Source organism: Haplochromis burtoni, unplaced genomic scaffold (assembly GCF_018398535.1).
Source record: "Haplochromis burtoni strain Fernald_Lab_line unplaced genomic scaffold, NCSU_Asbu1 Contig_35, whole genome shotgun sequence".
Classification (NCBI taxonomy): Eukaryota; Metazoa; Chordata; class Actinopteri; order Cichliformes; family Cichlidae; genus Haplochromis; species Haplochromis burtoni.
The window spans coordinates 1,220,059-1,232,654 of record NW_024582396.1 but is presented as its reverse complement, the minus strand read 5'-3'; the positions used below and the strand labels follow the sequence as shown (position 1 = coordinate 1,232,654).

At 42.5% G+C, this 12,596-nt stretch overlaps 2 protein-coding genes across 3 annotated transcripts; one reads left to right on the top strand and one right to left on the bottom strand.

Annotated features, from left to right (window-relative positions):
- Positions 1 to 5: 5 nt before the first annotated feature.
- LOC102311225 (group XIIB secretory phospholipase A2-like protein) lies at positions 6 to 4,294 on the bottom strand. Its single transcript, XM_005919233.3, has 4 exons — positions 3,936 to 4,294; positions 2,177 to 2,265; positions 834 to 999; positions 6 to 699 (listed from the first exon to the last, which is right to left on the bottom strand). Exons 1-4 carry the CDS (start codon positions 4,201 to 4,203, stop codon positions 581 to 583), a joined length of 642 nt encoding a protein of 213 aa, XP_005919295.1. The 5' UTR covers positions 4,204 to 4,294; the 3' UTR covers positions 6 to 580.
- A 1,198-nt stretch (positions 4,295 to 5,492) lies between these two features.
- On the top strand, positions 5,493 to 12,179 carry LOC102310719. 2 transcript variants are annotated; one of them, XM_005919232.3, is made up of 12 exons: positions 5,493 to 5,822; positions 5,900 to 5,966; positions 6,591 to 6,881; positions 7,089 to 7,199; positions 7,297 to 7,411; positions 7,514 to 7,623; positions 7,726 to 7,862; positions 8,162 to 9,400; positions 9,446 to 9,684; positions 9,764 to 9,856; positions 9,970 to 10,043; positions 10,878 to 12,179. In XM_005919232.3, the coding sequence occupies exons 1-12, from the start codon at positions 5,740 to 5,742 to the stop codon at positions 11,196 to 11,198; spliced, it is 2,880 nt and encodes a 959-aa protein (XP_005919294.1). In that variant the 5' UTR covers positions 5,493 to 5,739; the 3' UTR covers positions 11,199 to 12,179. The 2 variants fall into 2 exon arrangements, with proteins under 2 accessions (XP_005919294.1, XP_005919293.1); XM_005919231.3 differs by having other exon boundaries at positions 5,494 to 5,822; positions 8,162 to 9,684; positions 10,878 to 12,178.
- The last annotated feature ends 417 nt before the right edge of the window (positions 12,180 to 12,596 follow it).

Sequence of the window (12,596 nt, the reverse complement as noted above, 5' to 3'; positions counted from 1 at the left end):
AAAGGTTTAGTGTTTGTTTATCTTTGAAACTGTTTTTAATGCAAAAGAAATTCAGTTCACGTCAGTTCTATTTCTACAGTACCAATTCTCCACAACAGTCGCCTCAAGGCGCTTTATATTGTAGGTAAAGACCCGACAATGTTAGAAAGAAACTCCAACAATCGCAATAAAGCCTGTGAGCAAGCACTTGGTGACAGTGGGAAGGGAAAACTCCCTTTTAACAGGAAGAAACTTCACATACATACAGACAAAATTTCTCCTGTATTTTTATGGTTTTAACTAAGGGCTGACTTTGTCAGTAATGCGCCATCAAATAAAAGAAGGCAGCACACACTCAATGGCAGCTGTGTGCTGTGAACCAGTTAATGTCTCTGAAACTCCGTCATGTATCGTTAAAGACTTTTAAACCAACTCTACATGTACACAAATACAGTTTTCATGAGGAATTCAAAAAAGATAAAAGCAAGAACTTCCTAATAAATTACTCCACCTTTGCAACACCACAACTCAGAGCAAAATCACCTGGGAATGTGGTCGCTGCTGACGCTGTTTTATAAACACAGAAGATCCAGTTGTTCATCTAAAGTTCGTCCTTCTCCTCTCCCGGGCAGTAGCATGCTGCCCTCTGGCTGTTCATGTACGGTCTGCAGCCTAAAGTCCACACTGTGTTGAAGAAAGTGTCTGCTACAGTCTCACATGCTGAGAAATAAGAAACAGGACAGCACAGGATCAACAGAAGCTGACGTACTCGGATTACAGTCAGAGATCAGTGATTAAAATATCACGAAGAAGAACATGACGGTGCATGAAAGGAAGGTTAAAATATTACTGACTTTCCACTTTGGACACGAAGCCGAGGCTCTTCTTGAGGTCCGAGCAGATGCTGTGGAGGCACCAGCGGAACTTGGAGTCGCAGCGATACTTGTTGGAGCCGCAGGTGTCGTAACACATATCCAGCTGATTGCAGCACTTAGTCATGGCAGGGATGCCCATGTCCATCTGACACACAGCAGGAAAGATCAATGTGTTTGTGTACAAGTGCATTATTAGCATTATTAGCTCCATCAGAAATAGGTTTGTTGTTTGTTCTGAGATCAGGTTTTATTTGGTTTTCATCGGACAAATTTTTACAGCTCTGCTGTCGCCTCTCTGTGTGGACTTTTTGTGTTTTTTATTACATAAACAAAGTAATATTTCTTTAGTAAACACCTCAGATGCTTTTAGATTGAGTGCCTTTATTAAAGGTGGAGTTCACCCTCTTTTTCCTCCAGTCTACTTGCATACACTCCTGTTTTTCCCAAGTTCTCCTGGATTTTAAAAGCATCTCCCACAGCCTCCTGCTTTGCTGTTCCTTCATGGAAACTCCACTAATTAATAGTTGTAATATACAGTAGGTGTTGGCATGTATGTAGTGCATATACTACTTTGCAGACAGAGCCTTCCTCCTGTCTTTACTGCTGTCACTTCATCACTTCACTTCTTTACTTAGAAGACACAGTAAAGATGTAGACTTTAGCAGACACCAATAAACAAATAAATAATGCTGAACTGAGCGTCATGCGTCGCTCGAGTTGTTTTCTTGAGTAGAGCTGAGCAGACATTTAGCTCCCAGAATCAATAAGCTAACAGTGTAAAAATCACAAGTCTCCTGTTTCCAGCTGTGCTGAAGTAACATAACAAGCTGGAAGCAATTTTTCATCAAAACGAGATTTCCTCCGAGCTGCACAAATGAACACAGCGTTGTAAAAGAACAGGGATAAGACAAAGTATTAACTGTACGCAGCTCAGTTATGGAAAAAGTCACATATTTTTGTTTTATTACCAATAATACCCAGAAACCTGCTCCTGGAGTTTGAAACCTAAACGTGTGCTCTTTTTAATTTAAGGTTTGCTCTCTTGCTGTTTGTTCATCTGTTTTGGTGCCTGCCCCACCGCGCGGAGCTCAATCCTAAGATATGTACGAGCAACACACTAACAATGTTTCTAAAATCATGTCCTGGTTACTAAACAGAGCAGAGGCTTCTAACGTTCAAGATTCACAGAGAGACACATGAAGTCTAAAGAAGACGAAGCTCCAGCAGCTCTTGAAACTGGCTCACACTTTTTCTGATTAGAAGCAAATGCTCATTACTCTCTATGGGGCCTCGATTGCTCTAAACAGACAGAAGAGACCTACCCCTTCTGGAATAGGAAGACCGAAGAAGTAGGAGCTACATCCATTTGGTTCTGGCATCTGGTAGCCCGAACGAGGAACAGGCGCTTTACCTGAGGGAGAAATAGCAATTAATAAATAAATCGATTAAAATTAATTAAAATGTAGGTCATGTTTTGCAACAGGCCAGCAGGACTGTGCTGGGCTCTGGTTGATACCCCCGTGGATTTAAAATAGATCCATGTTTGCACATAGATGACATGTTGCACATCACTTGATGTTTGACCCAGTCAGCACATAAAACCTCTCCTATCAGAGTTCACAGTACATTTCCAGGCTCAGATAACAACCGCGACAAATATCAGCGTGTACAAGACCTTTCTGAATAAATCCTATTAGCTCCGAGAGAAGGAGGTGATCAAGAAGTTATCAGGTGAGATAACTAACAGAGTGAGAGAGGAGGATCTGCAAAAGCTGTGCGTACATACTTACTAACTGGGCACATTTGTAATCAGCTGATTTGTGTTTATTAGAAATATCATAAGATGATTACTGGGATTACTGGAATCATGATCGTATTCATAAAGGGTTCAGTTTTAGGGCATTCTTACAATTAAAAGAGCTGGCTGTTCAAAGGTGAAGAGCGGCTTTGTTCAAGCTTTAAATATTAAATGCTTCAAAAAAGGAGGCAGAGTTCGTTTAAGACCGTTGTCTACTTGCTCGAGACAGAGACTCTCCAACATGCAAGAACGTGTAAGAACGTGGGGCGCCAGTCTGAAACAATCTCAGAGTAATATACACAACATAAAATCTTGAAGACTCAGATTATCATTAAAACATTCAGAGAATAAGGAGGGAAGGGGCAAAGCTGAACATCATCCGCTGTCTTCTTTGGGACAGAGCACGTTTGAAATGGACTGAGGCCAAGATAAAAACTCTTCTGTGGTCAGATTCATCAAAATGTGACATTATTTTTAGAAAACATGGATGCCGTGTCCTCCACACTAGAGAGGACAGGACTGTCTGGTTTGTTCAGCCATCAGTGCTCAGTCCTAAAGCCTGCATCTCTGACGCTCGGGTGCATCAGTGGCTTTGGATCTGGCAGCTTGCACATCTGGAAATGCACCATGAATACTGAAAGGTATCGACAGGTTATAGAGAAACACATGCTCCTCCATCAGGATGACGCCCTTTTTCAGGGAAGGCCAAGCATATTTCAGCAAAACAACACTAAACCACAAGCTGTTCCAGCAGCATGGCTTCGGGTGCTGAACTGCTAACCTGTCTATGATTTGTTCCTGCCACCAAATTAAAATGAACGTAACATTTTTCTCAAAATGTTGCATTTTGTCAGTTTAAAAATGTGTAACGTTCAGCGTCAAATGTTTTATTCTGAATATAATAGGAGTTTATGAGATTTACAAATCCTTCCATTCTCTTGTTATGTACACTTTACACAGCTTTTCAAACTTTTTCAGGATCGGGGATTTAATTTGCTGCTCGTCACAGACCGCAGATGAGGGATGACATCATACAGAGCCAGCAGTAGAAAAAAAGCTGCCTGAAACTGAATGTTTAGAGCAGCCTGAAGCGTTTTATATTTACTGACCTCGTAATTTGAAACTCTGACCATTTCCAGTGCAGGTATCTAGCTTTGCTGTTTATCAATAATTTTATTTATGTATGCTTTTTATTATAAAGGCCCTACAATAATACAAACACAGATGCATACATGGCCTTATACCAGACTATGTAATACCACATGTTCACCTAGCAGACCTACCATATCTGCAGCGGTATTGGCACACTCCGTCACGTCCGCCCATGAACTCCAGCATGGAGTCAAAGTATCCGCCGACGGCCTCAAAGCTGTCGCGGAGGGTCCCTAGTCCCCAGTCCCCATCTTCATCCTCTCCCTGTGTGCTGTCAGCCGCTTGGCCCTGTGCAGGTGGTGCATTTGCTGGGTCTCCGGCCTCCTGACTGAGAGCGCTGTGGATGAACAGGCCCAGCAGGAGCAGCAGGACAGGAGCGAGAAGAGCCCAGCGGGTCATCCTGTGATACAGGCAGCTCAGTGTGAACAGAGAGTTCAGAGAGTGAGGGAGCGACACTCAGTGAGGTAATACTGAAACTGTCTGCGTGACCTGAACTTTAAACCTGACTCAGGGACGGCCTCATATGTGGAGGAACAAAGTCCGGCTTCTATCTCATCTTTTTAGCATATCTGAACTTGTGCTGTTCCTGTTGACGGATGACAAAGTGCGTTTGTTCAGTAGCTCACACAAGGTGATCCAATCACACACAAAGCAGACACATTGCATTGACAATCCAACACAATGGGCAGCACATTGAACACATTTTATAAGTGGTCAAAACTTGTAAATAACTCATGAAAGAATAAAGTTACGTTGAAACCAAGCACACCATTGTTTTTCTTGTGACATTACCAATAAGTTTGATGTGTCACATGGCCCTCTTCCTATTGAAAAAACAACAGTTGTATCCAAGATGGCCGACTTCTAAATGGCCCCCATGGTCACCACCCATCTTGAGGAGTTTGCCCCCTCACATATACTAATGTGCCACAAACATCACCAACCATTCCCATGTTATTATGGTGTATCCATATAAATGGCCCATCCTGTATATTGAGCTGGAGTTAATATTTTTGGCCAGGTGCTTTATGTGGCACAAGATCTGAGGTTAGGTGTGTGTACGTATTGGTTCAATGCTGTCTAAAGTACTGCTTTCTTTGATTCACCTGCATGATGATGTAAGCCCGCTTCTGTCTGGCACGCTCACATGCTGACAGTGTTAATTCAACTTTTAAACGTTACCAGTGCTGCCAGTGTGCCATAACAACCACTTTTAAGCTGTCACCTCTGTCTGGTCTTTGTGATGCTCAGCTCTTCTACATCTTTCCTGCTCTCTTGATTTCCCAACCTGCTGGACTCCTTGAACCTCTGAGACCAGGGTTGGACCAGTTAAACTGAATTGTCAACTATCTTACATACTTCATACCATCATGGTTTTAATAATGTATCTTACATTTTAAAAAAAGTAACAAAGGTGGATAACTCAGGTTGCACTGATTGTTTATTTCAGTATCACTCTGTGAGAGACAGTCTAACACACTTGGCTTGGTATTTTATATTACTGTCCGATCAAATATGGTAAATAACTTCAAAAATGCGCTGTTATCAAGTGAGAATCCAAAAGGTTTCAGGGCTGTGCCATTACTGCAAGGTTTAACACGAGACGATACAAATCTTCACCGCTAGGCGGCGACAAGCGTCCGTAGCGTTAACCCAATGACCCTGTCGTATGGAAGTGACGTGGAGTGACGTAAATATCGAACACGGAATTAAATGTTTTTGTTTTTTTTTTACACGGAATTAAATGTGAACGGCTGAATAACGTCCCGTCATGTACACAAGCGAAACCCCGATCGCTGGAGCGACCTCTGATAAAGTGATCCGCGTGACGGCGTAAAGTGAAAGACGTTTATTTCCTGTTTGTTTTTCGATATCGGACCTTTATAACTCCGGACCGAGCTCTGTACACACAGAGACGCACATTATAGGAGTAAGATGGCTTTTGCGAACCTGTTCTCGAGGCTCTCCGCTGTGGATGAAGGAGTGAAGAGTGCGGGTCAGCCTGCCGTCACGCAGCGGTACTTAATGAAAGTTTACCGGGGTTAGATCTGTTTTTATGGCCTCCTCTTCATCACTCACTCTCTCTGTTTGGCAGGAATGAGCCTGGGGGAGGTGGGAGAAAGAGGAAAACTCAGTGCGAGCTGTTTGGATCTCACAAAAAGGTGAGCTAACCTTGGCATTAAGGTTTGACATAACACATTAAAACAATATATTTTAGTTTGTTATAGTTTGTGTTCAACCCATCCTGTCTCTACGACAGCCAATCATAAGAGAGTTGCTTAAAAACAGGAGGGCCAGTGTCAGATAAGCGCTGTTTCTTTGAATGTATCATGATGTAGATGTGTTCGCTTCATCAATCGGTGACCTCCAGCTTCCACTGGTGGGTTTGGCATCAAAGTGTTGGGGGGTTAGTATCAAATGTGTGGTAGCTGGGATGAAAATGAGCTGCTCCTTCATGAGTAAGGGAAAGAGAAGACAGGAGATGAATTGGGGAAGCACTGGCAGTGATGCTGGGACGGCTGTGCTGTGGGTAGTGCCTGAAGGAGTGGTGGAAAGGAGCTTCTTGAAGAGTGTCTGGTTTGCATGATCTCTCGCTGTTCAACAACATGCAGGATAAGGGAAGAGCTTGAAGAGTGCTATAATGTGAACATTTGGTGTAAAACTCTACCAACCTACCTGCTGTGGTGAGCCTTTGTGGCCAAGGAGCAGCCGGTAGCTGCTAATAAAATAAAATGTAGAACTTTTTTTTTTTTATATCAAATTTTTATGTGTTTATTTTTCTGCAGAAGCCGTGTGTCCAAGCCCAGGGACCCAGAACTCGAAGTAACGCCAAAGCTGATAACACAAAGGACAAAGTGTGTTTAATGCAGAACAGCGATGGTGAGCAAAGACTGAGCAAAGGCTTCAGCAACAGAGGCCGTCAATCTCAAAGGCAGAAACATCTGAAGAAGAAGGATGGACAGAAAGATCCATATCAGCACAAGGAGGGACGGAGAGGGAGATTTTCCCGTGGACAAGGAAGACCGATGTCTGGAAGAGGTGGGAGAGGCGGAAGAGGACATGAAAATGACATGATGGTAAGCAAGACGCCATCCACCATCAGCTGGTTAGAGCTGCAGCAGCTTGAGTTTATGATGGATTGGCTGGCCATTTCATGTCACGCCATCAGTACAAACAGATACTCGGATCCTTCGGCGTTAGTTGGAATATTTATTGAAGCGGACACATTAATTCAAGTAATCCTTCAGTGGAATCAAATTTAACTTGTGTCTCCTTTCTTTTAGGACTTTCAAGTGAAGCCAAGGTTCATGACTCAGGAGTTCAAGAACCAGAATGCGCTGTTGGTGGACGGGCGGTTACTTTGTCGACATTTTCTTTACGGACGATGCCTAAAGGCAGGTTGCATCACAGCTGATTATTTAACTTTACCCGAATCTCTTTTTTCAGACTGCAAAAATGAAAAATGTGCTTTCTTTCCTTTCCTGGATACAGGCTGAGAGTTGCCAGCTGGAGCATATTCAGGGTTACAACGATCTCATCAAAGAAGTCTGTAAATTTTACATCCAAGGCTTCTGCACAAAAGGGGAGAGCTGTCCGTACATGCACAATATCCTTTGATATACTGTTGTAAGCTGCCACAAACACATCTCGTTAACCAAATGAAAGCGGAGGTTGTTGGCTGTCTTGTATTTCCTATACCAAGCTGCACAGTCGTTTCCTTGCAAGTTTTTCCATAGAAAAGGAAAATGCTATCAAGGAGAAGACTGCAAGTTTTCTCACGAGCCGCTTACTGACGTCACAGGAAAACTGTTGGATGAGGTGTGCATGGAGAAGTCAGGCATGAAAATGGTCTCAAAATGTTTTGCATGCATTGCTTTGTGCTGAAATCAAATGTAAATGCTTTGCTTCTTTTCACTGCAGTTATTAAAATGGCAACGTGACCTCTCTGAGCTTGCAAAAAAAGCTGAGCAGGAGCCTCTGGGACAGCCGGCGAGCAAAGAGGAGGCAGGAATGACAGAAACAAAGGGGACCCCCAGTGTTTTCATGGACCCGCTCAGGTATGCACCTCTGAATTTAAACATGTCCTCATCCTCACGTGCAGTAAGTGTAATTGAAGGATTAGTTCATGAATATGAGACCGACGACACAGAAGATGGGCTTTTATGTGCAGGCATAGACTGTACATAAAAGATGGATTACATTTTCTCTGGGCTACAGAGCAGCAGACATTAATCTGAACACGACTCGCTGCTGTATTCTAAGAGGAACTTAAGTTGTTACGATGCTTTTAGCCTTTAACAGGAATTTTTCTGATAATCCATGCACGTTACCTTCACTGGACATTTTTATTTTTCAGGCCTAACTTTTACCGCAGCGCAGATGCAGATGCAGCTACAGAGGGGGAACCCTCAGTACACCAGATACAAGAAATGGCCACAGTTACAGATGAAGCTGTTCTTCGGTGTGCAGCAGACACCGCCCGACCTCACAGCCCTTCATCAACCAGCAGTAACTGCCCGGAGCCAGTTTGTTATTCAGTGGAAGCCATGCTTGGACCTCAGCTGTACAGGTCTTTCCCTAGCTTCTATAATACTCCTGAAAGCAAAGAATCTACTACCTCTTCTGCCGCAGAGACCACCTCCGAGGCCACTTTAGGCTCCACGACACAAAAGGAAGTTCCCTATTCTGTTGATGCTGTCCTCAGGTCCTTAAAATCAGTGGAAAATTACACCCTTGGTCAAAGGCTCACTGCTTCAAGTGTAAAAACTGAGGAAATCCAGGATCCTCTCTTAAGTTCACAACATCAAGTACAAAAAGTCTCACTGAGTATCAAACATGAGCCAAACAAACCCTTCAAGAAAATGTACAAGAGCCTGTCTTCCCTACAAGTGCACGACAGCCTGATTTCTAGCTCTGATCTTATTCTTTCCTCTGGTACTCAGCAATGTGGAGCTATACCAGAGTCCCTGAAATCTGCTGAAATGGCTTTTCATGAAGTTAAACTGGAGCGTTTGCATCCTCCTGTTATAGATGAAGATAATCCTGCATCTTCCAAAAGCAAATCGGACATGAATGAAAGCTCACAGCTTCCTACAGATAACACCCGTCCTCCTAAACATCTCTCGGGTATTTCTACCTCTTCAGGCGTCTCAGAGTTTAAAAGCAGAACTTCTGCTCCTGTTGAACCTGCAGATGGCTCCATTAAGACGAGTGACTCTGCAAACATTGCCGTTCACCATTTTGCAGCAAAGCAGCTTGCTGAGATCCCTTGGTACCCAAGAAAGACCAAATCTGTCTTCCAACCCGGTGCACAGAAACGCTGTTCTGCTAAAATGTCACCGGAGTGCAGCGGGGAGACTCCAACTCTGTCCGATTGTTCAGCTGGACGTAAAAAGACTCAGAAGATCCCCTTCAGTTGTCTTTTTAAAAACCCAATCGCTGAGAGCGTGACACCGACACCTGACCCAGTGAGAGCCTCACAGTCTGCACATTTCACCAGCAAAGAAGGACATTTAAAAACTGAAGTCAAACCTGAGAAAACCTCTGCTGCTTCCTTCCTCAGCCTTTTTGCAAACCCCCTCTCTGAGACTTTGAGTTTGCCTCCCTGCAGTCCGGCGTCAGCTGAAAGTCCTTTTCAAAGCGTTTCTAATGTAGAGTTGGCTCCTTCGTGTGAGGTCCAAACTGATGTCAAACAAAGTCCTGATAGTTGCTCCACAACCTCTGAAGCTGAGTCTGATCCTGTGAAGCAGCCAGCAGATCCAGCTTGCAGCATCGTGCAGGATTCAATCAAGGAGACTTCCTCCAGTCCAGCTCCGGGTGGTCCGAATCCATCTGAAACTCCGGCACAGCAGCAACTGACTCACGTCTCATCGCCCACAAGTAAGGATGCGATCCACACGTACAAAAATGTCTAATGTCCATTTGTGTGTCTGAAATGTGCTCTTAACGTCTGCCATAGGGGCGCCTAAGGATTCAGTCCTGAAATCCCTGTTTGTGAGCCTGAGCCCATACCAGGAGGATGGAGAGCAGCGGGGCGGCATTCAGATCAGTGGTGCGCCGTTTATTCACGCCCCCTAAAAACATTAAATACTTTAAATAAAATTTTAGTGGAATGAAACAGAAATCTGTTTTTTTTGTTGTTTTTTTTGTTTTTTTAAATTTCAGAACTAGAAATGAACAACAAAGGTCGCGTCGGGCACACTTTTGGAAAACAACAGCACGAAGAAAAGAAGCATCGGGTATGTGAATGCATGTTTAACATAAAACAGTTTAGGTTTAGGCCACGCCCCCAAACTGAGCAGAAAGAAGAAGAAGAAGCAGAAAGAATCTGCTGTTTTCAAAGAATCACGGTCAGTTCAAACTGTACTTCTTTATCTGCAAGACTGTTAGTGTGGAAGAGAAGTAGATGCTCTCTTCAGCCTCATCAGCCTCCACAGGCAGTAATTCTTTACATCGACAAGGTTCCCGAGAGTTCTTCAAACGTTTTAAAGCCTGAAAAATCAACAAAATTAAGAGCATAAAATGACTTAAATTTCCCATAAATTTGATGAAAGACTATAGAAAATGCAGCTTTTAACTTAAGTTTTGTTACTGCTCACATTTATTGTCTGTTTATTTTCAGTGGTGATTGTACACATTTATCTGTTTTAAGATTTAGGTACGTATGCATTAAGCTAATCGAATAATTGGAGAGAAAAATACAAAATAAAAATGTGACAAATTGGTCACAATGGGCTGGCACGGCTGCAGGGCCAACTGTTCAAAATCCAAAAAGGTTTCACCTTTCAGATTATTGTTCATCGGCAGTCAAATATAATACTGCATTTCAGCATTGTTTGGTTAGTATTTAGTTAGTATTTTTCAAATGGTGAGGGGCCCTGTTTGGAGTTGGTGGTGTAATCCGGTCTTGGTTTGTTAGTTACTGCTGTAAAAAAGCAGTTTGGCCTCTGAAGTCTGTTTATTTCAGCGGTTTAGTGTTCGTGTGAGAGTTTTTACACAGACACTGATCAGAGATGATTTACACCTGAATATTGTGAGTTTTTCTATTTATTTCTTTGTGCTCTGCTCCTCAGACGTCCAGCAGTCGGCCCACCGTGAAGGCGTCTGCACGCTCAACAGACGACCAGCTTTCTTTTCAAACTCCTCAGAACTCCTCAGAGGTAACAGCAGGGCCGACCCTCAGCAGTCCAGGTGTGACCGAACCTCAGGTTAGAAACTCTGGCACGTACAAGCTGCCACTGGAACCAGCAACACCGGAGATCAACCACCACACCGACCCGAGAGAGATGCACTGCTCTAGGAAAGAAAAGAGGGGGCGTGGGAGGGTGGGAGTGACTCCACTGAAGGACCTTTTTAAGACTCTGGACAGCGCTGTTTTCCACCTGGGACGTTAACGTTGGGTTTCCTCTGTTAGATGCAATCATAGCGAAAATCATACTAGTGATGGGACTGTGAGTGTGCACTAAACCTGCACGTTTGCTTGTTCATCCATGCATCACCAAAGTTTTGACTAAATCACATCGGTGCATCAAACCAGATTACCAGTGTTTGCACAGTCCTGTCAGTCTTTTGGGTTTTTTTGAAAATGACACTAAAGCTGACACTTTTTTCCTGCAGTGCTTTTTTTATTTTTTGCTTTGTGATCAGTCATGTAACTGTGTTCAGCATCTGACACATTTAAGTAAATCCTGTGTTTTAACAGGCTCATTGTGTGTTATTTTCTTTCAACATTTTTATACATTCCTGTGACTTAAATTTAGCTCACTGTAGAGAGTTTTTATTAAAAACATGTTTATTTTAATTAAATAACCCCAAACACTCATTTGTGCCTCAAACGTTTTGGTAAAGGTGTAAAATCTTCTACTTTGATACTGTAAGTAAACTTTATGCATATATTCCAAATTGTCTGATGTTTAGCATTTGTTGTTTCCATTTTCAGTGAATATTTGCCAGTTTTTTAAAAGTTTTTTTCACAAATAAAATGTTGACAGCATTAGTTCAGGTCATGATTCAGGAAGCGTAAAAAAGAGATGAACATCTATGCAACTAAGTGCATAGTTAAATGAAAAAACATACATAAAACACGTGTTCATATGGGTATTCTTGGTGGAAGACATTTTTCTTCCTTCTGGAGGATTCTTCATTCAATCTTAACGATCGTTGCAGGTAAAATAAATAAAATGAAGCTCATTAATCTTTAAACCCAGCTTGTCATCCAGTACTGAAGATAGCCAAGTGGAACAGGAGCATGACTAACACCAGGGTGGCGGTGGATCAAATCTGGGTGCTGATTATCAAAGGAGACAACCACATGTGCTTCTACAACACAAACATGGGGAACAAGTCTGAATAAAATTATTATAAAAGGTAAAATTTAAAGGAATAAATAAAAGGTACAAACAAATTCCCAAGATGGAAGTAAAAAAAGGTAAATGGGAAATAAGATAGATAAAGATAAGGGTGGAAAAATAAGAACGAACAAAACAAAATGAAAAATCCTCAAGGTAAGTGTAACATTTTATTTAGTGCACAAACAGTTTTTCCTTTTTTTATATTGAGAGGCAGGAACTGACACGTTTATGCTTTAGAGTTCAGATTTTCAGCGACAGTAGCTGACTGTGGCCACAAGATGACAGTAATGTTAATGCATAGAAACGGGCCAGGAGCTTAGTGACAGTGCTGTGTGATGTGACAGGCTTTGATATGTTTTATTTTATTGTTTTTGGATTTGACAAGACAAACGTTTAAACACATCAGCAGAGTGTCTCTGTGAAACAACGATAGATTCTGGT

Bases quoted from the DNA above. Each gene is read 5' to 3' on its own strand.
- LOC102311225 (XM_005919233.3), bottom strand. From the start codon at position 4,203: ATGACCCGCTGGGCTCTTCTCGCTCCTGTCCTGCTGCTCCTGCTGGGC. The intron at 2,266-3,935 runs GTAGGTCTGCTA...TTTCTCCCTCAG, and splicing joins CCAATACCGCTGCAGATATG to GTAAAGCGCCTGTTCCTCGT. The intron at 1,000-2,176 runs GTAGGTCTCTTC...GCTGTGTGTCAG, and splicing joins GTCTTCCTATTCCAGAAGGG to ATGGACATGGGCATCCCTGC.
- LOC102310719 (XM_005919231.3), top strand. From the start codon at position 5,740: ATGGCTTTTGCGAACCTGTTCTCGAGGCTCTCCGCTGTGGATGAAGGA. The intron at 5,823-5,899 runs GTACTTAATGAA...TCTGTTTGGCAG, and splicing joins CAGCCTGCCGTCACGCAGCG to GAATGAGCCTGGGGGAGGTG. The intron at 9,685-9,763 runs GTAAGGATGCGA...CGTCTGCCATAG, and splicing joins TCACGTCTCATCGCCCACAA to GGGCGCCTAAGGATTCAGTC.